The sequence below is a fragment of the Bubalus kerabau genome, chromosome 4, assembly GCF_029407905.1.
Source record: "Bubalus kerabau isolate K-KA32 ecotype Philippines breed swamp buffalo chromosome 4, PCC_UOA_SB_1v2, whole genome shotgun sequence".
Taxonomy (NCBI): Eukaryota; Metazoa; Chordata; class Mammalia; order Artiodactyla; family Bovidae; genus Bubalus; species Bubalus kerabau.
In genome coordinates, this window is record NC_073627.1 from 55,714,897 (window position 1) to 55,740,607 (window position 25,711).

At 45.9% G+C, this 25,711-nt stretch overlaps 1 protein-coding gene across 10 annotated transcripts; it reads left to right on the forward strand.

The window, feature by feature from the left end:
* The first annotated feature begins 386 nt into the window (after window positions 1–386).
* On the forward strand, window positions 387–15,609 carry VEZF1 (vascular endothelial zinc finger 1). Of its 10 annotated transcripts, none has more exons than XM_055577537.1 (9): window positions 978–1,264; window positions 2,772–2,866; window positions 3,187–3,294; window positions 3,851–4,069; window positions 5,995–6,689; window positions 7,455–7,518; window positions 8,532–8,733; window positions 9,892–10,041; window positions 13,281–15,609. In XM_055577537.1, the coding sequence occupies exons 4-9, from the start codon at window positions 4,064–4,066 to the stop codon at window positions 13,706–13,708; spliced, it is 1,545 nt and encodes a 514-aa protein (XP_055433512.1). In that variant the 5' UTR covers window positions 978–1,264; window positions 2,772–2,866; window positions 3,187–3,294; window positions 3,851–4,063; the 3' UTR covers window positions 13,709–15,609. The 10 variants fall into 10 exon arrangements, with proteins under 10 accessions (XP_055433505.1, XP_055433507.1, XP_055433506.1 ...); XM_055577538.1 differs by lacking the exon at window positions 978–1,264 and adding an exon at window positions 1,421–1,667; XM_055577539.1 differs by lacking the exon at window positions 3,187–3,294.
* The last annotated feature ends 10,102 nt before the right edge of the window (window positions 15,610–25,711 follow it).

The window sequence follows — 25,711 nt, forward strand, 5'->3', positions numbered from 1 at the left end:
AGCCTGCCCCCTCATTTCCCGCCACAGGAGACTTAACAAGACTGGAGGCAATTGTTTAATAATAGCCTGTCTCTGCTATTCCCAATAGCTACCTCTATGTGAGGAATGGATAGAATACGTTCAGGGCATCATCATGCAAAGCTCCAGTAGCAGTGACGCCTACACGGAAGACTTGGAACTGCAAACAGAGGCTGGGGTCACCTCAGTGACATCTGACGCTGTCCAACCAGAAGTTCGATTTTTGTTTGGGGCGGGGGGTTGGGGGAAGAAGCAGACTGTACTAAAGAACTAAAACAATTTCTTGTCTATAGTTTCTCTTTAAAAAAAAATTTTGGGGGCGGGAGAGGGGGGTGTTAAGTAGAATTTCACGTCGTATCTGAAGTTAGGAGGAGGATGGGGAAGCTCAGCCCTTCACCCAAGAATAACCCAGTAATGACACCTCTGCGCGTGGGAAGTGTTTCCTTCTGCACAGGGAGGATCTGAGGCTGCACCCCAGTGGGATTCCCTGCTTGAGCTGGAAGGCCACTCAGAGATGCGTGTCGCGCCAAGAGTGCGGAGGTTTCGCTGGGATGAAATACCAGCCGGGAGAGACACTCCAAGTCGAAGGGGCTTCCTCCAGCTTGGAGGTAGGGGCCGTGCTGCGCAAAGGGGACCGGAGAGCCCCGGTACCGCTGCAGCCCGCGTCTTCCGCCGAGGGCCTGCCGGGGACGCGATGCTGCCGGGCGCCGGGCCCGCGTCGCCGCCGCCGGCGCGGCCGTGCCCAGCGAGGCCGCGCCAGACCCTGGCGTCCTCCATGTTCTCTCCCGGGCTCCCCCTGCTCCGGCTGCCTGGGCCGCGGACCGCAGCACCACACACCCCCGCGGGGGGGGACGCCGCGCCCCATCCCCGCCCCCGGCCCCACCCCGGCCCCGCCGCGGGGGCCCCGACCCCACCGCCGGCGGGCACTGGCTGAGCTCCGAGGCCGAGAGCCGGCCGCGGGGCCGCGCGGGAGGGGTCGGGGCCGCCGGGGGCGGCGGCGGCCGGCTCGGGGCTCCCCCCCCGCCCGCGCTCGCCGCGGCGGTGGTGCGTCCCGGAGGTTACCGGAAGTGGCCGCGCTCGGCGCTGCCATGTTGAGGAGCCGCCGCTGCCGCTGCCGCCGCCGCCGCCGCCGCCGCTTTGTTGTCGCCTCCTCCGGCTGAGGAGGCGCCCCGAGCGGGGGGAGTGGGGAGGAGGGGGGTCGGCCGCCGCAGCCATGGAGGCCAACTGGACCGCGTTCCTGTTCCAGGTACTGGGGCCCCCCCGGGGGGGCACAGGGGGGACAGGGGGGCCGGGCCCGGGGCTGGCGGGCGGGCGGGCGGGCGCTCCTCCTCCCTCCCTCCCGGCCCCGCTCTCCGGCCCGGCCTTAATCCCCCTTTGTTTTTCCGCCCGCCCGCCCCGGCGGAGCGGGGCTGCTGAGGGGAAAGGAGGCGGCCTCGCGGGGCGCGGGGGAGAAAGCAGGCCTCGGGGTGACCCCCGGGCCCCCCCAGCACACACACGCACACGCACACACCCTTCGCTCCCGCCCCGGAGGGGAAGGGAGGAGGCCGGCCGCTGTCACCGCCCGCGGCCCGGAGAAAGGAGGGCGCCGGGCCGCTGGAGAGCGCGGTCCGCTTCGCCGCGGCGCGCCGGGCCGGGGCCCACGCCGTGGGGTGAGGGGGTCCCCGGGTCCCACTCAGTCCCCCCTACTTGGTCTGTCTTTCGCTCGTTCTCCGTTCTTTCCGCCTCTCTCTTTTTGTGCGTGTGTTGACTTTCTGACACCCCCCCTCCCCGTCCCTGCGAATAGCGGGTATCCCTGGTCTCCCCGCCACTCCCCCTTCCCGCCGCCCCCCTCGTGTTTACCCAGTTGGGGGTGTTGTGACTGTGTGTCCCCTCCCCAAACTTTTTCACTGGCTTTACGTGTTTTCTCTCGCAAGCCTCTGCCGAGCCTTGGCAGCTGACACCCGCTCCCTCTGTCCAGCTCTCCCGCCGTCCCATTCAGCCCGGGGAATCCCCCGGCCGGGGAGGGTGGGGGGGAGGGGGTTGCGGGGGGGCCAGGACGCGGGGAGGCCCCACCTTCTCCCGGGGCACGCTTCTCTCTCGTCCCACCTCGAGCGTCTCCTCCAGCCAAGTGGGGGAGACGGCAAGTGGAGAGAGCAAACAAAGTCCGCTTACAAAGCCCCCAGATGAGTCATTCGTGGGGTGTTGGTCTTCATTTTTTGCAAGAAACTTGAAGGTGACTGTGGCCGATATGCTGGCAGTCCTCTTGTCGGCCCACTTGAGGTGGGGACCCTTATTTAGAAGACCGAGAACTTTTTCTTTTTTTCGCTGCTCCGTTTCTGTTTGCAAACGAAGCACTTGGTGGGCAGTCGTAATGAGCTCACGGGGAAACTTCGGAACCGGAGGCTAGGAAGCTCGTCACTTTAAAGTGCGTTCTTCCCGCCTCTTTGAGTTATTTTCCTTCTTTGAATAACTTCGCGAAATCCCAAACGCGTATCTTGGGTGCTTGAAACCTTTTGTGACTAACCAAGAACGGATGCAGAATTTTCAAAATTAATCCTCCCAGCCCCTGGACCCATCCCAGTGGAGTTAATATAGGGAACTGGATAATTCAAACGTTTCCTATTGTGTAGAGATGGTTTATTGTTTGAAGACGTATTCTTTCGAATGTAATTTGCTTTTTAAATAATTGTTGTATTATATTCAGGCTTCTTAAAATTTAGCATACTCAAAATTATGGAATTCACTAACTTGGCCTTTTTCTCATTCTGATCTAGTATTGTTTTAACGTGCTTTGATGAGCTTGATAATGAGATAAGTCAACTTAAAAATGCATTGGAAAAGAAATGATATATAACCAGCTTGCATCCAGGTTGGTGTGAAGGTGGCAAATGCCCTCTTGAGAAAAAGCTTTCAAATGGTCATTTTAAAATATGGGATTAATGGGCCACTGAAGTGATTTTTCACATGAGGAATGATTTAGATTTACCGTGTTAAACGTGCTCTCTCTTAATGGAGATTGGAAAAAATTGAGAGTTCTTTATGTAAAAGAAAACCCCCTAACTGATTTTTTGGAAAACTGTTGAAAAATCTTTTGGAATACTTTTATTATTCTTTTCCTGGGGAAAGCAAATGCCAAGCATTTATTGATCAACTTTTTAATTAGATTTTATATTATTTAATTTTTTTCAGCTATTAAAATCTTTTTTTCCACCTGATGGAGAAGTGTGAAAGCTAATATTTGATCCTGGGCTTGGCAATGTGTGCAGTGATAATTTAGAGCCGAGGACAGTTGAATGGGTAAAGAGAATATTTCAGTCTTTTCTCTGGAAAGGTATGAATAGACTTACTCAGTTCCAGTTTTAAGTAATTTTCACTGGGGAAATGGAGAGTTGGACTCTCTTGTTGTTTCCTGGAGCATCCTATTGAATTTATATTTTAAAACAATTTTAATACTTGCTTGCTTTCCAGATAACCTGGTGGAAAGTGAAAGCCATAGCTGTTAAAATGTTTGATGGATGATTCTCCTAACAGGACATTCAAGATATGACTCACTGATGCTAATTTCTTTCAGTACAAAATCTTTTACCCTCTGGCACTGGAGATTTCATGGTGCCATATCCTACCACCCTGGGTGATGAAGTAACATTTCTGTTTTGTTTTTGTCAGCCCCATAAGAAAGCTTGGGCAGGGTTTTGAAAAAAAAAAAAAAAGCTTTGCTATTGAAAGAGATGGGAGATAAATTTTGGTTTGATGATGCTAGTCAAATAAAAGTCTACGCAGAAGTTATATATTTTTAAAAATCACCTAACTGAAGGCAGGCCATGGTTGTTATTTTACTCTGTCTCTTCCCCAGAGAACAAGTTGGGGAAACCCAGTTCCCCTCTTAGAAGGCCTCATATAGAAGTGTGGGGACCCTAGGAATCCTCAGAGAGTGATTCCCGTAGTGGTCGAGGCATTCTACAGTTTCACCCGAGAAGCAGGGACCTGGTGAGAGCCTCGTGTGAGAGTGAGCATCAGCAATGCTGTAAAAATACTTTATGTTGCCACAGACATCTGAATTGGTAAAATGGCAGTAAGTGCTTTTAGTACTCCCTCGAACTCACGGCTGTTTAGATTGAGAAATGCCTCTGAACACTATAAGTCTGAGCTTTGTCCAGAAGATTTGCGTTTCCTAGTATCTGATCTGATAGCCTTTGAAATTGTATATCTTGAGCTATCTTCAGCTATTAACCTTTTATATACTATATGGAAGCTTGGGTATCCTACAGCCAGGTTGGAGATGGGGTAAGATTAGAGTCCAAAATCTGTAAAAGTGTCTACTGAGGTCACTTGAGTAGATCCTGAAAATTATAGGAGCTCCCTAAATTAAATTAAAAGTGGACTGTAATTCAGTATGAGCACTAAGTCCAGAAAGAGAACTCATAAGTAAGCACACAAGGAAGATTCAGTCAAAATTATTAAATTGAAAATGGTAACTCAGTAATACCTCCTGATGATTTAGGGGAGTCTGGTTCTAGGCTTAGTTAGCTATTGTGCTGCTATCAAGTAAATATGGGGCTGTGGGGTAGATGTTCTTATTCATCAGAAGAGCTGTGTGTGTGTGTGTGTGCGTGTGAGTGAGTGTGTCTTGTCTGTCTCCATGGTTTTTTCTCCTTAATGGAGTGAACTGTAGGACTTGGAATTATAGAGTACGAAGGGTAAATAAGTGTCTGGAGTCTCTAAGATGATGGGATGGACCCTTCCAAAGATGTTGTATGCTTAAAATATTTGGAACTCTTACCTCTGAGTGCATATATCCTTTCAGGATTACAAAACTCAAGCATAGGGGCTCAGGGTTACTGTCAAGAGTTTCAAAATTCATGTTGATCAAGTACAACATATTAGGAAGAACTATTTCAGGGATTTTTTTTCCCATCATTTCCTAAATGTCTATCAGTATGGAGGTATGGACAATTTTGGAGCAATCAAATCCAAGAGAGTAATTACTCATAAATACCAAGAACCTGATCCACAATGAAATGTTGGTTTCAGTGCAGCTAAAGGAAATTTCCAAACAGTGTCCAGCCCCCAGTTTTGGAGGAGTGGAAAGCACTTTATAACAGCAAATATCCGATACTTTAACAGGACTTAAAACCACTAGAGGAGAAGGAAATGGCAACCCACTCCAGTGTTCTTGCCTGGAGAATCCCAGGGATGGTGGAACCTGGTGGGCTGCCGTCTGTGGGGTCGCACAGAGTCGGACACGACTGAAGCTACTTAGCAGCAGCAGAACCACTAAAAGTAGATGAAAATGAAAGGAATTTAAATTACTTATATCTTGTTTTCTCTTACTAGTTTGAGTTTAGGGTTTGAACTAGTGTTGCTGAAGGATGAGGTGAAATGAACTGAAAAACAACTGGCAGGTGTCTGCTGGGGGCTGCCTTCACAGATACCTTCCAGGTTTCATTTCAGCCAAATCTTTTAGTAGAACTAAGTGAAAACCTCAAAAGTAAACTTAACAGCTAGCATGTATATTCAGAGAACGAGTGCCTGTCTTTTCCTAGGTAAAAAACAAGTAGATGATAGTATGTCTGTATGTGTATGTGTGTGAGTGTGTGGCTTGTGCATCACTGCAGTAAGGTGCTGTTAAAGACCTAAGTCTGAAGTGTAATTTTTTTGACAAGTTATTTAAACTTGGTTTCAGTACTGACAGACTGACGCAAACTGATTTCGTCAGCTGGTATGTCCCTTATGAACCAGGGTGGTGTGTAGTCTAGTCAGCTGTTTGAAAGCAAGATCACTGTCAGCAACTTATTTGCAAAAGTTTTGTGTCTGTGCAGTGATTTTAAATGCTTTGTAATGGGAGCTCTGAGAGTAGCTAGGTAGTTGCTGGATCTCTGCCGCAGAGAGTAGCTTACAGGGTCATTGTTTCTTCTGGTCTCTGTTGTCTGAAGCATGTTGTATTTTGAGGGTCGATGCGAGAGGCCGAGTTTCTGAAGTGTGAATGTTTGATTTTAGGCCCATGAAGCCTCCCATCACCAGCAGCAGGCAGCACAGAACAGTTTGCTGCCCCTTCTGAGCTCTGCTGTGGAGCCCCCTGATCAGAAACCATTGCTTCCAATACCGATAACTCAGAAACCTCAGGCTGCTCCAGAAACATTAAAGGATGCCATTGGGATTAAGAAAGAAAAGCCCAAAACTTCCTTTGTGTGCACTTACTGCAGTAAAGCTTTCAGGGACAGCTATCACCTGAGGCGCCACGAGTCCTGCCACACAGGCATCAAGCTGGTGTCCCGGCCAAAGAAAACCCCCACCACGGTGGTTCCCCTCATCTCCACCATCGCTGGGGACAGCAGCCGAACTTCGCTGGTCTCAACCATCGCGGGCATCTTGTCCACAGTCACTACATCTTCCTCGGGCACCAACCCCAGCAGCAGCGCCAGCAGCACAGCTATGCCCGCGACCCAGTCTGTCAAGAAACCCAGTAAGCCTGTCAAAAAGAACCACGCGTGTGAGATGTGTGGGAAGGCCTTCCGAGACGTGTACCACCTCAACCGGCACAAGCTCTCCCATTCGGACGAAAAGCCCTTCGAGTGTCCTATTTGCAATCAGCGCTTCAAGAGAAAGGACCGCATGACATACCACGTGAGGTCTCACGAAGGCGGCATCACCAAGCCCTATACCTGCAGTGTGTGTGGGAAAGGCTTCTCCAGGTAGTGCGCTTTGCTTTGTTTCTTTGGTTGTTTTTTTTTTCCTATTATGGTATCAGTACAATCTCTAGATCTAGAATGTTTATGTGAGGTTAGATATGTGCAGGCCTGCCTTATTAGAGGAGATTGGTGATAGATAAAGTATTATACCTCCAGGGCTAATTCCAGTTAGGTGTGGTTGACAAGTGTGACATAGGGATTAACTAATTATTTCATTTAAGAAGTGCCTTGGTGGACTCAGGCCTTTATTCGGCACATCAATACTTCTTATCACTGCGAAACCAGTGCTTTTCAGTTCAGTTGGGTGACTGGTCATGAGGCTCACTGCACATCAAGGAAACATATCCTGGAAGTTGGGATGACCTTGGATACTCTTAAAACTTTTAAGAGAGCGTGTTTTTCCATTTCTCTGTGGTTACTAACATTTCACTAATTTTCATTTGTAAAGGCTTTTTAAAGTTAATATTCATAGCCGTTGTCCCTGGCAAGTGTTAGTAAATTTTGGGTATTCTGTAACTGTAAAGAGTCAAGACCTAGAATGATTTGATGTTGACTAGAAGAGAAAATTAACAAGTAAAGGACTAAGACTTTTGTTTATGGTGAGAGAGGTAAGGAGGCTTGCACTGGGGGATGGGGGAGTTGGTGATTCTGCTAGCTTTCTTTAAAATGCCCCCCACCCGTATCTGCCAAGCATGTAAACATCACAGTAAGTAGCATTTCTCTATGTGTGTTCCATTACATCTTCTGTTGAAACTCTCTCTTTCACAGGCCTGACCACTTAAGCTGTCACGTAAAACATGTCCATTCAACAGAAAGACCCTTCAAATGCCAAGTAAGAGTTAAAATGACTTATCCTTAGTGTAGCACTTAATGCACATTATCCAGAAGGTCTGAGCCAATCAAATCTCACCATTCTTGAATAGTCTTAAAATCACTAACTTGAGTAAATGTGGTCCTTTTGAATTCTCGTTTTATAAAACATAAATGACAGCTTCTATTTCTGGGAGGCAAGATCATTTAAAAATGTAAATAAATGTTGTTTTTGTTAAGCTACATTTCCTTTTTCTTGGGCAGCAATGTTTAGTTGTAAGAAAAAAATGTATTGTCTTGCAAAGGTCACTGTGTATTTGAAATGAATTAATTTCTGGGCTGATGGTTGAGGTGGTTTTAACTATAATAGAAGAAAATGGGAATGTTTTCCCAAATGTAACCACTTACTGGATTTTTGTCTGCTATTGCCACATTGGAGCATTTTTAATGACATAAATTGTGGTAATGAAAAGTTTAAAAATCTTAATGAAATGACTATGTTAGGCGTCAGTAATTCTGTTTTTACGCAGAAAGTCCTTTTGTGCTCCTTTTAGTTAAATTTGTTAATAACTGATTTTATTAAGTAAATGATATGAATTCTAAGAAAAATCCATTTGGAGGAAGGAGACTAGTGTCATTGAGTGAATACCTGCTATGAGGCCATGGGCCAGGCTCTTAATCCACCAGTAATTTTGTGAGGTAGGTATTACCTTCGTTTTACAGATGAAGTAAATTATAGGTTAGCTAGCTTGCTGAGTATTACACTGTTTAGTGAGATAGGAAGCTGGATTTAAATCCAAGATTGACTTGCTTTACAGCTCACATCTTTTCACTACTCGTTTGATATTTTTTTCTTTCCCTCAAAATGTACGAGTCCAAAATTGACCAGGTGTTTTGTTATGAGTACAGTTTTACGTCAGACATGCAATTAAAATCCAACTGATTCAGTCCGCTTGCTTACCTGGGTAGGGTAATACCTTAGAATATAACGTACTTTAAAATGAGAAGAACAGGATAGTCTATATTTAAAAAAAGTTTTCCTCCCTCATGCAGACATGCACTGCTGCCTTTGCCACCAAAGACAGGCTGAGGACGCACATGGTGCGCCACGAAGGCAAGGTGTCCTGTAACATCTGTGGGAAGCTCCTGAGCGCAGCGTACATCACCAGCCACCTGAAGACGCACGGGCAGAGCCAAAGCATCAACTGTAACACGTGCAAACAGGGCATCAGTAAAAGTAGGCAGCGCCTCGGCCCGCATTTCTTGTTCTGTTGCAGATCAATGGGAGTATAGGGTTTTTTTTTCCATAATATATTGAAGATATTTTCACTTGGGTTCTCAGGACTGTATTAATATTCATCTTGTTTCCTCCTGTTACTAAAGTACACAAGTACGCATCAGCGGAGAGTGTACGTTAGTGTTGGAAATACGCTTAACATGCATGTGTACAGACAACACTGATAAACTCTCCACTGACTTCGCCTTTACTCCCGCAGCGTCTACTATAATGCCGTGTGCGAGGAGCACAGGTTCCCTGCGGCTGTTTTTCAGTGTGTCCCCTCTTTCGGAGTTTGAATAGAAAGCTGTAGTGTGTGAGAATTGTTGCAGAAGTGCCTCCCAACTCCTGATTGCATTAATAGCATGTCCTCAACAACCTAAAGATAAAAGCGGTGTTTAATAATTTTACTTTCCAAACCCAAATCTATACAGAAAAGGGATATCATATCCCTTGGAATGTTTAAATGCTCTGCTTACCTTAAATTCAGAGCCAAAGATAGAATATTCCACGGACCTGTGGATGAAATTCAGTACTTGCATTTACCGAGGCTTTTTCTTTTAAGATCTCCCTAACCACCAGAAGAAAGTGTTTTCCTAAATCTGTATTCTGTTATATATGTGCTTTATGTGGCAGAAACATCAGAGTCTCAAAATAGCTGGCCAAAAGTGAATAGGAAAGAACATTAATGTGTTTTAATGTCATTTGTTTTTGCGTCTTTGTAAGTATGTTGGGTTTATTATCTAGCATGTCAAACTTTGTTAATGTACATTATTGTGGTAAATAGCTTAAGTATATTAGATATTTTGATGAGCGTTAATTATTCCATGCTAATATTACCCAAGTTCAGTTTTGAAAGATACTTGCTTTTTAATGTAGCAAAGAATTCTTTTATATTGATTTTCCCTAGCTTTCTGGATTTTTTTTTTTTATTAATTTATCTATTTTGACCAATAGAGACATAGCCGCACAAAAGGTGTACTAGAGTTAAAAAGTGATTGGGTCAGATGATAAAGATCATAGAGGCGTGAGGACTCAAGGTATCTAAGTTTTGGATTTTGGAAAAGTAGCCCACACTTTTTCAGGGTAAAATATGGTGTTTCTGGTTTGTCTTTGGAGTAGCTTGCATGAGTGAAGAGACCAGCAACCAGAAGCAGCAGCAGCAACAGCAGCAGCAGCAGCAGCAGCAACAACATGTGACAAGCTGGCCAGGGAAGCAGGTAGAGACATTGAGACTGTGGGAAGAAGCTGTCAAAGCGAGAAAGAAAGGTAAGATGAGATGTCCAGTGCCCACAGCGTGGCTAGAAAAGTGTTTGCATCTAGTGTATGCCAAGTAGCAAAGGAAAATAGCCACAGCTCAGAGAGTCCTGCTTTATGGAAACACTTTATGGAGATACTCTATGCTGGGAAGTATCTGGTTGAGTTACTAGCAGCAAAGCTTCTAAGCTTCTGGATAAAGTTTTCTTTTTCCTAGGAAATAAAAATTCTCAGTACTTCTTATGTTCTTTCTTTTGATTTACTTTTCCTTACAAATTTGGAGCCACATTTGGTACTTTGCTGTGTATGCTCAGAGTTCCTTTTTATGTTCTTTTTATGTCAGCCTCCATGCATTAAAGGCTCCTTTTTTTTTCTTTCTAAAATATTCTCCCTCTTAGAGGTAGATGAACTATCCTTCTGTGTACATAAGTTTGTTTTCTTACAACTGTGCTATTTTCTGCTTTTCAGAGTTGTTTCTGAATTGTATTATTTTGTACGTGTTTCAGACTCTAACGCCAGTGTCTTTTCTCCCAGTCTCACCCTTAATTTCTTTCAGTCTGTCACTGGGGCTGGCGTTAGCTTAACATGTATGTACTTCAGTTGGTAGTGACTTGACTGTAATTGTTACTGAAATTTTGAGAATGGTTTGCTTTTCTCTCATATATATCTTATAAAGAAGCAGTTGGAGTATCAGTTTTCAACACAGCTTTTTAACTTAGTAGCTGTAGCTTTGGTTGTGCAACCATTTCAGTTAAATCATTTGGTCAGAGTATCATCGGCCACAGGACAGAGTCCTCAGTTCCTTTCTCCTCCCACTCCCTTGTCGTGTCTTATTTTAAATTCCTGAGGAGCCCCTGCACGTGGGCTCCGTGGAGCCCCTCTGCTGTGTAGCGTCTTCCGTCCTCTGCTTTCATGTACTGCAGCTGTTCCCTTCCTCTCGGATCCCTTCTGAGCAGCCTGTGCTTGGATAAAGATAAAAGGAATAGCATTCTTTTTCATGCATCAGCTGGCATTGGCGGGCTTCCCTGGTGGCTCAGAGGTGAAGCATCTGCCTGTAATGTAGGAGACACAGGAGACACGGGTTCAATCCCTGGGTCAGGAACATCCCCTGGAGGAGGACATTTTTTGCCTGGAGAGTCCCGTGGACAGAGAGTAGCCTAGCGGGCTACAGTCCATAGGGTCGTAAAGAGTCGGACACGACTGAAGTGACTTAGCACGCATTGGCATTGGAGGAAAAGAAGGGAGCAGTTCAGATAGGCTTTCCACTTGGTGCTGCTTACTCCTGTCTTCCAAATGAATATTGTCATTTTGATAAAATGTGTTGTGATAGAAGGAGCGGAGAATGGCGGATGGGGAGAAAAATGTATATATGTGTATATGCCATGGTAATTGCATAGTGGGTTGAAAACATATTATGAAGGATATTTTACTCAGAGAAGAAGTAAAAGTGGTTAAGCTACAGAGAAGGACAGGGCTAGATTGAAAAGAAGCATGGTGGGGAGGCAGGGAGCTGGTGGAGGGGTGGAAGCCCAGGCTCCAGCGGGAGGAGAGCGCTTTCAGCGGTGCTGCCACCACCTCAGGGACGAGCTGCTTCTGCCTCATTCTTTCTTTCTTCCCGCACTCTTCTTCTTCTGTTTGGTATTGTATTTCAATGTGCTTGCATGATAAGACTCAGTTGTTTAGCTCATCTTCTGATCTCCATGAAGCAAAATGCTATTATAGTCCCATTTGTAACATGAATCTCTTTGGAAATGGCCACAGGTGTTAGAATCTTCTGTGTTCATGTTAGTAAATGTCACATTTTGGGGAGAAGAGACTCCTGACCTGAAAACCTGAACTTGAATCAGCACGTCACTTTTAAATATTGGGTTTAAATAAATTTCCAAACGTGGATGACAATCAGATCATCATTTCAGGAGCTTCTTAGATGTATAGATTTCCCAGGTTCTGTCTAAATCTCAAGATTGAACTTCCTGGGGAGCATTTTTTTTTTTTTTAAGTGCTCCCTAGGTAAATGATTTTGATCATTAGCCAAGTTTGAGAATCCTTGATAAGGAGTGTGGAGCAGTGCCAAGGTTACATCATGCTCATCAAGGAAGTGCTGCTCATTGACTCAAGGGTCCACCTGAGACGATTTGAGCACATGTGGCATGAGGGCAGACCTCCATCTTTAGTCTCAAATGCATTTTGACAACCAAGTCACAGCACCCCCATCCATCATCTTACTGCTCTTTGCTGACATGCCAGCAGATGATGCTGAATTTTGGTTGAGGGGTGGAGTAGGCGGGTGTCACCCCAGAGGAAAGTTTTCCTTAAGAAGTGCTCAGGCTTTGCTGAGGACAAGGACCACGATCCCGCAGCTCACTGCAGGGTCTGCTAGCCTCGCTAGTCCCATTCGGTATGGTCGGTGGTTTGTCTTATGTACAGTTAAATGACACAAGGGTGTGAAGTAGGTGATTGTGTCAGTTTCAGAAAGAGAAAAATGAGAGGGGAGGAGAACATAAGCCTACTGAGGGATGCTTGTTCTTTCTTAAAATCATTGATAAATGCAAGCAGAAACAACAGGGTTATTTAAAATGATTTGTCTAAGACTGAAATAAACAGATGATTATTAAAATAGCTTGTTTTTCCATCCCTATCTAATGGATTTTTAAAACCTTAACAGAATGTGGCTTCACCTCTGAGAAAGCTTTAGAGTACATAGCATCGAGAACATACCTCTCTCTGCTAGTTACAGTGTGCCTTATAAGAAGGTGTTCCCGATTATCCGTTGTGTAACCAGCAGCCCAGCTCTGTGTAGGCAGGCTCTTCTAGCCTGGCCTGCGGGTGCTGGGCTCTTCCCTGGAAAGTCTGTAGAACTCAGAGGAGCCGCATGAAGCATAGTGATAATACCTAGCCCTACTCGATACCTCTGCCTCGCAGAGTGCCTTGCAGAAATTACCTGATCTTCCAGCATCATTGTGAGGTAGGTAAGTAAATCTAAACTTGGAACCAAAAGCACCAAGGCTAAGCCAGTTTCCTCAGTCCTTGTGGAAGGCCCAGTGTCGGAAAAGAGAACTGCCCTCACGCTGGGATTCCTGGCCCCCAATTTTGTGCTCAGAAGGAGCCTCCCTTCCAGTTGACCATGGGGTAGAAAACTGTAATTTAACTTATTAAATGTTTGTCCTTGTTAATGAAAAGAAGTTGATTTAGAAACGGAATTGTGTTCACTGTGTTGAGAGTCTAAAGGCCCTTTTGTCTTCTTATTTCAGAAGCTGCTAGCCTGTGCCAAACCTCCACGGCTGCTACCACACCGGTGACGCTCACTGCTCCATTCAGTATAACGTCCTCTGTGTCGTCTGGGACTATGTCAAACCCAGTCACGGTGGCAGCTGCGATGAGCATGAGAAGCCCGGTCAATGTTTCGAGCGCTGTTAACATAACCAGCCCAATGAACATCGGGCATCCCGTGACTATAACCAGTCCATTATCCATGACCTCTCCTTTAACACTCACTACCCCCGTCAACCTGCCCACCCCCGTCACCGCCCCGGTGAACATAGCACACCCTGTCACCATCACGTCTCCAATGAACCTGCCCACGCCTATGACGTTAGCTGCCCCTCTCAATATAGCAATGAGACCTGTAGAGAGCATGCCTTTCTTACCCCAAGCTTTGCCTACATCACCACCTTGGTAAACAGTGTTATAAAATCAGAATATGGGATAAAGTAAATATTTACCAGCAACTTACTTTTAGTTTATTAAAGCAAAAAGTAAACCATGAAATTGGGAGATTTTATTAGTTAATAATAGTGTAGTAGCATTTTTCTCCAATTTGGCTGGGATTGTTCAAAGTAGGGTATGTATGTCACTTATCATTGGACCACTTTAGTTTAATCAGAAATTCCTTTTAGCTGACAGCATTGCTTAAACAGGATAGTAGTTGGCAAGATGAAACGTCAGAATTAAAACCAATCATAAAAAAGCAAAATCCATTTCAAAATAAAACAGCATTACTGTTTCTAATCCCAAGAAATCATTTTATTCTAAACACTAGCAGAGCTCTTCTCCCGATATAAACAAGGTGGATGGCTGATTTTAACCTGAAGTTCTAAATCCATGGATTGAGAGCTAGTGTAGAATTGTCTGTGTTTGTTTTTATGAGTAAATACATGCATTGTCATAATAAAATGCATTTCAGAGAATATGCATTTTACCTTTGGGAATATGTTAATTTCAGGCAGCATTCCCTATGGGAAAGGTGATACCAGCTCTGATATGCAAAGCATATGATAATTTATCATTCTAACTTCAACATATAATAGGGATTGTGACCTGATATTTGGAGATGTAAATATTGCTCAGCATACTAATCCTGATGAAATACAGCATTGTAGTTGACTTTTTTAAAAAATTAAAAAAACAAAAACAAAATATACACATTGTGTTTTGGTAAGAAAAGGCCGCAACTGGCAGAGGAGAAGTCAGGTGTGCGGACAGGCAGACTCCTAACAAACGGATGCCAGCGGGACTCCTGTTCAGGGGTCACGGAGTACTTCGAAACAGTTAAAGTGTATTTGCTTTAAATTGGAAGACGCTGGAGGCACTGGGATGTGATATGCCCCTCTCTCTCCCAATCAGAGCCTGTTGATGTTTCAACAGGGAAAGATGTGTTAGTTGCTCACTAGAGTTTATGTCTTATATTAAATTGTATACAGTTTTTATTCTAACCACTAACTAGGTAGTATGCCCCTTCAGAACAAGCAGAGTCTATCTTTTTTTTTTTTTTAATTTCACCTTCCGTTTCTTAATCAAGTATTGTGCAGATTTGTTCAACTTTGTAAATACGGACATCACTTTTTTTTTTCCTTTGAGAAAACACTTGTATCAGCTTTGTGGGGTTTTCAGGGAGACAGCTGTCTGCACTCCCTGCAGAAACCCAGCAATGATTGTGCACGTTAAGACATGTGCTTTTTATTTCTTAGCAGGATGTTTTTATCTCTGTACATAAAGTAGAAACCAAAAGCTAGGGAAACAGATACTCTCCACCATCATGCCAGACATTAATGTTTTTAAAGCATTGTGTTTTTTAAAAAAAGGTTTTTTTTTTTTTTTTTAAGTTGCAATATGTTTTTGGTTTTTTCCCTTTTTTAATCTTGCAGTTAAGAGAAATGGACATTAGTTGTGTTAATCTTGCAAACTGTTTGCAGGACTGACTATCAAACTGGATGACTTCCATTTATGCCCCACTGTGTCAGTTCAAGCATCAAAATACCTTGCGTCTGAGGCAGACTTCCTACATCAGGGACAGGTATCTGTGTCGTTATACAAAGCAGTTCGAGGGGGTTGAACTACGTAGTGAAAAAATAAAATAAATAGTACTTAGTGTAAAATAATTTTATAAATGATCTTTTGTACTTTAGGACATTAAATTGTACAACTTTTGTATATATAAAAGCTTAGGAACTTTCTGTTTAGCAGGAAGGCAACACATTCCTACACTTTTAATGTATATGTTTGTTATAATGTCCATGTAAACATGCCCTCTGTTTGTGCCTTTTAATTAGTTTGTCTCAATAAACAAAATGTAGAGAAAAATATGTAGCTATGACTTTGTTACAACTGTTCCTATCCACAGTACCAAGATGGTTTGTTTTTAATATGTAGAGCATTATGTGTGGACTACTGGAAGGACTCGTGTAGGGAAGGCCCACGCACGGCCCTGCTGAGGCCTGGATTGGGCAGATAGTGGCCACATTTGGAGGAAGCCCATGTTTCCTGGCACGCAGCCCCAGGATGGGGTTCTGGCTCTGCTTAATGGGCCGTGTCGTCTCTCTCTGACTGAGCAGGCAATCCAGTCCTCCAGGATGGACACAGCCCGGCTTCCTCCACAATGGCCCAAGGAGCAGTCCTCAGTGGGGGCAGGTGTGGACCCTACCCCCAGGCTAGAGTGTGGTTGTCAGAACCCTGAAAGTATTAGTTCTTTAAAAAAAAAAAAAAGATATATACTAGAAATGATTGCTTTATCAATTCATTGTATAATAAACAGGAGTGAGACTTCATTGTATGACTTCAGTTAAAATGCTATTTTGTATGCATCCTTTATTCACTCAAGCTTGTCTGCAATAGTAAAGCCACGTCGTGTCTTCTTTTGGGAGGGAGAGTTGGCAGGATGGAGGTGGCAGTGGGCGGCTGAGATGGCGGGGGCGGGGGTGGGGGGCGCCAAAGTCGGTTGTGAAATTCTCCTGTCTTGGAACTGAGTTGAGTTTTGATGCTGATGAACTGATTCAACCAAGTGGTGAAGGCACGACGGCCATCGCTCACAAAAAAGGAGAGTTTGTTTTTCTCTTCTGGTTGTAACCTGGTTAAGAGCCTCCCCTTTATCAGATTGGCAGCTAAAGAGTTGTATTAGATAATCCTCAAATCTGACATCCAGCCTGTTACGCTCTAGGGCTCGCTTCTTGGCCTGCATTTTGCCTTTTATTGTATCCATTTCCCTCCTAAGGTGTGCTCCTAAACAAAGGTTTCTATGTAAGCAGTTGGATGATTTTTCCTGTCAATACCAGCACTGTATTACTAACATGCAAAAACTGCAGATTTATTTTGACAAATTAAAGTTAACCAGTCACAAATGTTATGATGGATTGCTTAATACCTCAGAAGCTTCACCAGTTCACCATGATGATAGAGAAATTTTTGAAGCACTTCTTCTCCAGGTGTACACATCTTGATACTGGGCAGCAGAGAGAGGGAAGGACTAGTGACTCCTGGGCCGAGAGGGTGGGGCTGCACCAGGCTGGCTGCGGGAAAACTACTCCCCACCAGTCAGCTGAAGTAAAGTAAACCCAGAGAAGATGGTTTTAAAACCTTTTTTTTTCTTATGCTCTAAACCCAGCTGCTTTATCTGAAAGGGGTTTTAGGTTGGGTTGCCTAATCACTTGTGTTCCACGAGGTTCATCAGATGTCTACTGAGTACAAACAATGTGCCAGGCACTGTTGGGCAGTAAAGGGCATAATACAAAGATGAAAAACTGGTGGCTGCCTCCAAGAAGGCTGTTAAGAGAGAGAACGCCACGTTCCCAAGTGGCAGTATCTCCAGACAGCAGATCAAGATGCATCTGACACCATTTCATAAAAAGCTTTGGATACCTACATCTGTTTTGTATATGATTGAGGCTTTCCAACCTTCTTCTGATCATCGATTTTAGTCTCTTTATTGACCCAGTGAAAACAGCTGGAGCTTACGTTGGCTTTTGTTTGGAATGGGAAGTGTCATTTCACTGAGTTGCTAGTTAACAGTGCTTACTGTCCAGGTGTTTCTGCTCTTCTCAGGGAGTCCTGCAGTTTGGTCCTCTCTGAAGAGACTTGGATTCAGGAGGTTTTCCCTATAGTATCCTCAAGTAACATTGGACTAAAGGACAGTCCAATGTGTTCATGAATTACCATTGAACTTTCCCCTCCCAACCCTAATAAAATCTGGCCTTCAGCCCTGCACTCTTTCCATTTCCTCCTTAAAGAGTCCTGTAGCCTGAAAGAAGGCTATTTGTCCCCATCTGGGCCTATAAATCTCCCCCACAGCTGATCTGACCCTGGCAGATTACTGGATAATCTCCTTCCCCCCCTACCCTCCCGTCCTGTAAAAAAGGGGAGCCAGACCTCAGTGTGTTATGGTTCAGGGCTGAATACTGACTGAGTTTGTGCACTGATCTGGACTACAGCTTCTCTTGGCTGCTCACTTTCAGGCAGTCGAAGGTCCACGTAGTTCCCAAGAAAGAAATGGAGGGAGGGTTAGGGCTCTGCTTCGGGTCTGTGTGTGGTTGGCAGTCTGCTGGGACCACCCCACCCAAGGGGTGGCTAGTCAGTTTTCACCTTCCCAAGACAGGCAGTTGACCCATATCTTGGCCCTGGACCCTGAGGGTCAAGTACTCTTCCTTTATAAAACCTTGCCTGTCACGCTAAGGGAATGGATTTTCACACTTCAGATTCTGTATCACCTCTGACTTGCATCATAACTTCAGGAATTTTCTTCATCCCCGATGACCTTTAACTTGATATCCCACCTCCTTCCCAACCCTTAAACACCTCTTTGAAGAGTACAAAGAAGAACTTGAAGTCACTTACTGGAGTGAATCCTTTCTGCCCACCGTGCAGGAAGAATTGTGTGGAGTGTCTCTAAGTTTACATTGTTTATGGAATTTTCTCAAAGTGAGGTCCACCTGCATTTGGCTGTGTCAGCCCTTCCACCTGAATGTCATTTTTCCCCTCAGTACATCTGTAAAGAGCCTGGGTAAGAATTAGTAGGCTACTTAGACATTTGAGGACACCATTCTCTTCTGCCAGGGAGCGACTTGGCACAGCCACTGGAGAGGATGAGAAGACCAAGGGGAAGGGAAAGAACATGCCCTCCTGGTGACTGTGCAGCGGCTCTGGCAGTCATTGCCCGGGTCCCAGGCTGGGAGCAGACGTGCCAGTTCCAGAGACTGCTTGTGCAGAGGGGAGCCAGCCTCGGAGACGAATGGGAAGCTAAGTGTTGGTCAACCTTGTGGGCCACCAAAGCCACCACAGTTCTTACAGAGTCAGCCTAGATCCACTAGAGATCACGCTCCAACGAGCCTGGATCCTCAAGGCCTTTGCTCACGAGCCAAGAATTCCTAGCTTTGTTAGTGGTGGGAACAGAGCCAGAGGGAAATCAGCTTTGCTTATGAGGTGAGGGAGAGAAGGGAAACTGGGAACTTGGAGGTTAGAATGAGGCCCAGGGAAGGGAGAGAGAGAGATTTTGGAGAAAATGTCCTGTGCTTCCTGTGGTGTACCCTCCCACCCCCACCCCGCCCCTTCCCTCTCCATGCATCTGCCTTGGGCCAGACGTGATTCCTTAGAGGGCCTGAGACAGGCTGTGAGGCTAAGCCAGCTGTGCCGATCTCAGCTCCAGTCAAGGGGCAGAAAAGAAGACATGCTCTTCTTGGTCAAAAAAAGGACAAAATCCGTAGCTGAAGAGAGAGGCAAGATTCAGATGATTTGTAGGGAATTCCTCCTTTGGTGGGCACTCGGGAGCCACTTCCAGCTGAGGAGGTAGGGAGCCCCCTTCCTGGAATCCCAGAGCTTCATCTCAGAAGCGCAGGCCTTGACTCCAGGGTGGCCTGCCCCATGCAAGGGAAGTCCTGCCACTGTGTCAACACCAGAAACTTTGTGGCTGTCAAGGAGGTCTGAGGAAGAAAACCGGGGAGAGGGTGGCGCTGTGGAAAGAGGAAGGAGGAGAATCTTTGTATATTCTGTCCCTTAGGCCTAGAATGTCCTCCCACAAGCAGCCCGCCAACGCATGTGCTCTGTCGTGAACCCCTGGATATTCTGCAAATCTAATGTTTCTCCCCGCGAAACCTTCCCTGTAACTTTTATTTAGACACTTGGTTCATTCCTCCTTGGTATAACAGGAGGAGTTGGGAGATATCCAAATAAAGTGGAGGTAGTCCAGAGCTCCACAGAAGGGAGGCTAGTTCTAAAGTCGGACTATATATTCCAGAAATTTTGCCATACCCCCTAAACCTCTGGTTCCAAATCTGTGGGACCATGGCACCCTGCTGCCGACTTGCCCTTGTGTATCAATGGGTCCCAGTGTTCAGGAAGCCTGAAACACAAGGCGCCGAACACCAAGCCTGGAAACAGCAGCCACAGGTAAGAGTGCCCCCTGAAGATTCAGAGCAGGGCGAGGCCTGTCATAAGTGACAGCTTGGGAGGTGCTGTAATTCAGGGTTGCAGTTGAGAGCAGGGGCTTGGAATCTGGCAGGCCTGGGGTGTAAATCTGGGCTATGCCAGTTGGAAATGTGACCTTGGGCAAGAGATGTAACCTCTGTGGCCCCAGTTTCCTCAGCTGTGAAGGAAAGAGGATAACAGTTGCAATATGGTAAAGATTTTGAAGATCTAATTCGTGTAAAGTGCTTTGTACAAAGCCTGATAGAGAGGCTGCTGCTGCTGCTGCTAAGTCGCTTCAGTCGTGTCCGACTCTGTGCAACCGCATAGACGGCAGCCCACCAGGCTCCCCCATCCCTGGGATTCTCCAGGCAAGAACACTGGAGTGGGTTGCCATTTCCTTCTCCAATGCATGAAAGTGAAAAGTGAAAGGGAAGTCACTCAGTCGTGTCCGACTCTTGGTGACCCCATGGACTGCAGCCTACCAGGCTCCTCCATCCATGGGATTTTCCAGGCAAGAGTACTGGAGTGGGTTGCCATCGCCTTCTCCTGATAGAGAGGAAAGAGCCTCAAATTCAATATCCCCCACCTGCACCTGGGCGTCCTATATCCTATGTAGTAACAGCACCATCAGTTCACTCAGAGGCACCAACTGCGTTCACCCAAAGAGCAAAGGAGCCGACTGCAGGAATGCCTTCCTGCATGACTTCCCCATCTCAGACGCTGAGATTTTGAGGGTTGGCATCCAGCATGGGAACTGGAGTCTCATCTCAGGGAATGAGAAAGTTAGATGGGAGACACATCTAAACTGCTGCTAACTGAAGCCTGCCGAATATGTGGCAGGGAGGGCTCCAGTTACACCGAGGAAATAACCAGGCTGGGAGACCTGGAAAAATGTCAGGATGTGTGCCTCTCTGGGATGATGCATCGTGCTTCAGAGAAGTCGTTCCTTCTCACTGCATTTACCAGCACTCACCATATCCAAAGAAACTGGCTGTACAGTTTCCCTAGGCAACCGAACCATCGTAACAAAGAGTTTGTTCTTCTTATAGCTTGCTGCGAGCCTGGCACGGGCCTGACCTCCTTCCTTCCCAAGAGGAAAGGGAGGGCCACCACCTACCCAGGCAGGATGTGGGGGAGAAACCTGACATCCTTCGCAGACCTGCTCGCTCGCCCCCGAACCTGCCCTCATCGACTCCACCTGCTCTTCTGAAGGCATCCTGGACTCAGCGCTCTGAGAGGCGTCCTGCAGAGCGCGCGGAAAATGTGGCTTTTGCAGGGCTGGGTCTGTCCACCTACTGCAGTGCCCAAAGTGCACAAAGTCCGATGCCCTCCACAGTTTGGCCAAATCTACTTTGCCGGCCTCGTCTCCGCGATTTCCTCCCTGGGGTAGACTAGGGTTAGAGCCGGACGGGTGGGGAGCCGAGGCAAACAAACAACTCTGGGCGTGTCAGCCCCGCCCCGACCAGGGCACTGCCGAGTCGGGATTGGCTGATGTCCCCTGTATTCTGGTTGGTCGGGGGAGGGTGCTCATTCACAGGGAGCCCCTCGCTGCTCCACTCGGGCTGGAAGTTACCAACGCTGCTTCGCTTTCTGCACTCTGCACAAAAGTTGTACCCCCTTGTATGTAAACAGATAAAATCAAGTTCTATAATGTGCCTCCCAATATAACGCTGGCCCCTTGAAGGATGGCCGAATCTGTCAGCTTGCTGTATCCTATTTCTAAATCACACACATGAGGGTGAGTGGGGAGAGGCTTGCGGGAAGATGCTGGGGGCTGCGGTTTGTCTCACCCAGGGGGAGGCTATGGCTTACCTGGGGGCCGTTTGTTGGGTTAGCTTTTCAGAAGACGCATTTCCCCTTTCTATCATCTACACTTACACTTCACAATTCCCTGCCTTCTGTCGTGCTGTTCACATGGTAGGGGTGCTTTTCCTTCTTATTTCTTTTTGTTGCTGTTGTTGGTTTTTTTCAACTTCTTATTTTGTATTTGAGTATAGCCTATTAACGGGCTTTCCCGGTGGTTCAGCGGTGAAGAAACAGCCTGCAAGGCAGGATGACCCAGGAGATGCGGGTTGGATCCCTAGGTCGGGAAGATCCCTTGGAGGAGGGCATGGCAACCCACTCCAGTATTCTTGCCTGAAGAATCCCATGGTCTGAGGAGACTGGTGGACTACAGTCCTTAAGAGTCGCAGCACGACTTCAAGACGCAGTAGGGCACGACTGAAACGATGCAGCTCGCAGGCACACATAGCCCTGTCACAATGGCTTGATGGTTTCCGGTGAAAAGCGAAGGGACTCAGCCATACATATTCCCCAAACATCCCTCCCACCCAGACTGACAAAAAACATTGAGTAGAGTTCCATGTGCTATACAATAGGTCCTTATTGGTTATCCATTTTGAATACAAAAGTGTACATGACCTTCCCAAACTCCCTAACTATTCCTCCCCTCCCCCAACCATAAATTGCTTTTCTAAGTCTGTGTCCTGTTCTCTGTTTTGTAAGTTCATTTGCATAATTTCTTTTTAGATTCCACATATAAAGGATGTCATACAATATTTCTCCTCTGACTTACTTCACTCAGTATGACAGTCTCTAAGTCCAACCGTGTTGCTGCAAATGGTATTATTTCATTCTTTTAATGGCTGAGTAATATTCCATTGTATGTATGTACCACATCTTCTTTATTCATCCCTCTGTTGATGGACATTAGGTAGCTTTCATGTTTTGGCTGTTGCAAACAGTACTGCAATGAACACTGGAGTGCTTGCATCCTTTCTGTTTTTCCTCCAGATATATGCCCAGGAGTGGGACTGCAGAGTCATATGACAACTCTATGTTTAGTTTTCTAAGGAACCTCCATAGTAGCTGGACCAATTTACATTCCCACCAACAGTGCAAGAAGGTTCCCTTCTCTCCACATCCTCGCCAGAACTTGATGTTTGTGAACTTTTTGATGATGGCCATTCTGACCAGTGTGAGATGATATCTCACTGTAGTTTTCATTTGCATTTCTCTAATAATTAGCGATGTTGAACATCTTTTCATGTGCGGCCATTTGGAGAAATGTCTATTCAGGTCTTCTGCCCATTTTTTGAGTGGGCTGTTTGTTTTGATGCTGTTAAGTGTCATAAACTGTAAATTTTGAGGCTTAATCCCTTATCAGTCATATTATTTGCAAATATTTTCTCCCAATATATGGGTTACTTTTTTTAAAAATGTGCTTAAATATTCTTGATCCCCAGGCTCTACTGGAGAAAAAGTTGATTGCAGGGCTTGGGCAGCAAAAGCCACAAAGTAAACCTGAAACAGTTTTGAAAAACTTTTATTTGGAAATAATTCCAAACTTACAAAAGTTGCAAAGGTGAAAATAGTACAAGAGACACCTGTATACTCTTTAACCAGATTCACCTATTGCTAACACTTTATCCCTTGCTTATTCACGTGTGTGCTCTATCTCTCTAAATTTTTTTTTCTGAACCATTCCATGGTTTTATACATCATGAACCTTACCCCCAAGTACTTCTGTGAAATTTTATACATTTACACTTATATAATACATTTATTTAATCTATAATCCATATTTCAGTTATGATCTGATTATGTCCTTGACAGCATCCTCACTCCTAGGACAAGGTCTAGTTTAGGGTCAGGTGTTACATTTAGTTGCTCTGTCTTTTTAATCTCCTTAAACCTAGGCCATTTTTATAGATGGCTTTTTTTTTTTTTAATTACAGATCCCTGCTTTAAAAAAAAAAATAGAACATTCTTCATTTTGTGTTTGTCTGATGTTCCCCATGATTACATTGATATTATGCATTCTCAGCTGGAATCCTGCCGAGGCAACATCTCCTTGGGATATCATATCTGCAGGCACATGACAGCCTCTGTCCTTCCAAGATGACGACCACTCAGTCAAGGCATTGCCTAGTTTCTCCATTGTATAATTATTGTTTTCCCCCTCACAACTAATAAGAAGTCTGTGGAGAAACACTTTAAGACCATTCGAATATCCTCATCATCATCAACACGTCCCCCTAGATTTAGCACTGATGGATGGTCTGATGCAGTCTTTACAGTGATGGTGAAAACATCTCTGTGCAAGAAAGTCAGGATGGGAATGTATCAAAGAAGATGGGATGTATCAGAAGAACACAGGAAGGACTTGCCTGGTGGTCCAGTGGCTAAGACTCCATGTTCCCAACGCAGGGGGCCCAGGTTAGACCCCTGGTTAGGGAACTAGATCCCACATGTCAAAACTAAGATTGAAGATCCCACCTGCCATAACTAAAACCTAGTATATTCAAATATATAAGTTAATAGATATTTTTTTTTGGGGGGTACCCTCAAAGCTCAGTTGGTAAAGAATCTCCCTGCAATGCAGACCCTGCATTCTGGGTTGGGAAGATCCCCTGGAGAAGGGATAGGCTACCCACTATTCTGGACAGCAAGGAGATCCAACCAGTCCATTCTAAAGTAGATCAGTCCTGGGTGTTCATTGGAAGGACTGATGCTAAAGCTGAAACTCCAATACTTTGGCCACCTCATGCGGAGAGTTGACTCATTGGAAAAGACCCTGATGCTGGGAGGGATTGGGGGCAGGAGGAGAAGGGGACGACAGAGGATGAGATGGCTGGATGGCATCACCAACTCGATGGACATGAGTTTGGGTGAACTCTGGGAGTTGGTGATGGACAGGGAGGCCTGGAGTGCTTTGATTCATGGGGTCACGAAGAGTTGGACACAACTGAGCGACTGAACTGAACTGAACTGATTCTGGCCTGGAGAATTTCATGGACTATAGTCCATGGGGTAACAAAGAGTCAGACGTGACTGAGCGACTTCCATTTTCAAATATTTTTTTAAAAAGAACACAGGAGTCAGCAAATGGCCAAATTCAGAGCAATCTATGCATCAAAATAAATATTAGTAACAATAATAATAAATTATAAGCTGTTGGGAATTCCCTGGCAGTCCAGTGGTTAGGACTCAGCACGTTTACTGCTGTGGCTGGGGTTCAATCCCTGGTCAAGAAACTAAGATCCCACAAGCCATGCAGTGGGGCCCAAAATACATATACATATAATGTGTAAATATATGTATATTTTTTGTACCTGTGCCTGCGTGCTAAGTCACTTCAGTTGTATCCGATTCTTTATGACCCTGTGGACTGTAGCCCACCAGGCTCCTCTGTCCATGGGGCTTCTCTAGGCAAGAATACTGGAGTGGGTTGCCATGCCCTCCTCCAGGGGATTTTCCCAAACCAGGGACTGAACCCGCATCTCTTATGTCTCCTGCGTTGGCAGGTGGATTCTTCACCACCAGCGCCCCACAGGAAGCCCATATATATATACATATCTGTAGGCTCTTGAAAAAAGGAAGGATCCATGACTGCATAAGTAAACAAAATGGTGCATCCTGCTGCTCCTTGAACTCTCAGTTCCGCTTTCTGGTGAAGCGGTCCTGCAGTGGCACTCTGCCCCTCTCGCCAGCTGTGCTGGTCCTCGGACCAGCCACCGCCATGTGACAGTTCCCTGGGGAATGGAGCTGAACTGAGCCCCAAGGGGAGCCGGCCTTACAGCTTCAAGTTTGGGACCTGAGCTGAAGGTCTGGACCCTAGGACCCCATCTTGCCATAGGTCCTCGTGCCCCAAGGGGCTCAGCCCTGCTTCAGGGAGGGGTTTCTGTCTTCCTTTTTAAAGAGACACCTGATGAGTGAAATCTCAAATCACTCAGCCCCTTAGGGTCCTCCACCCACCACCCTGGAACTAGCTGTGGTATGTACAGCTGTATCCAGGGAGTCTCTTCCAGTGAAGAATAAGACATTTTTGCCATTTCCCCTAGTGCCCAGAGCCTGGCGCAGGGGCTAGAGGTAGTGTCTGCTTCCTCTCCTTCCTTTTCCTGGCCATTTACTGGTGCTCCAAAGGGTCCCTTCCCCAAAGCACAAAGGAGCCCTCCCCAGGACAGCAAGGCCCAAAGGCTCTTCCGCCTGTTGCCCTGCTGCCCAAGGCCCC

What these genes read in the sequence shown, in the direction of transcription:
- VEZF1 (XM_055577530.1), top strand. Translation starts at nt 570, where the DNA reads ATGAAATACCAGCCGGGAGAGACACTCCAAGTCGAAGGGGCTTCCTCC. An exon ending in TGTGGGAAAGGCTTCTCCAG is followed by an intron (nt 6,690 to 7,454) that starts GTAGTGCGCTTT and finishes TCTCTTTCACAG; the next exon opens with GCCTGACCACTTAAGCTGTC. An exon ending in TGTCAAAGCGAGAAAGAAAG is followed by an intron (nt 10,042 to 13,280) that starts GTAAGATGAGAT and finishes TTCTTATTTCAG; the next exon opens with AAGCTGCTAGCCTGTGCCAA.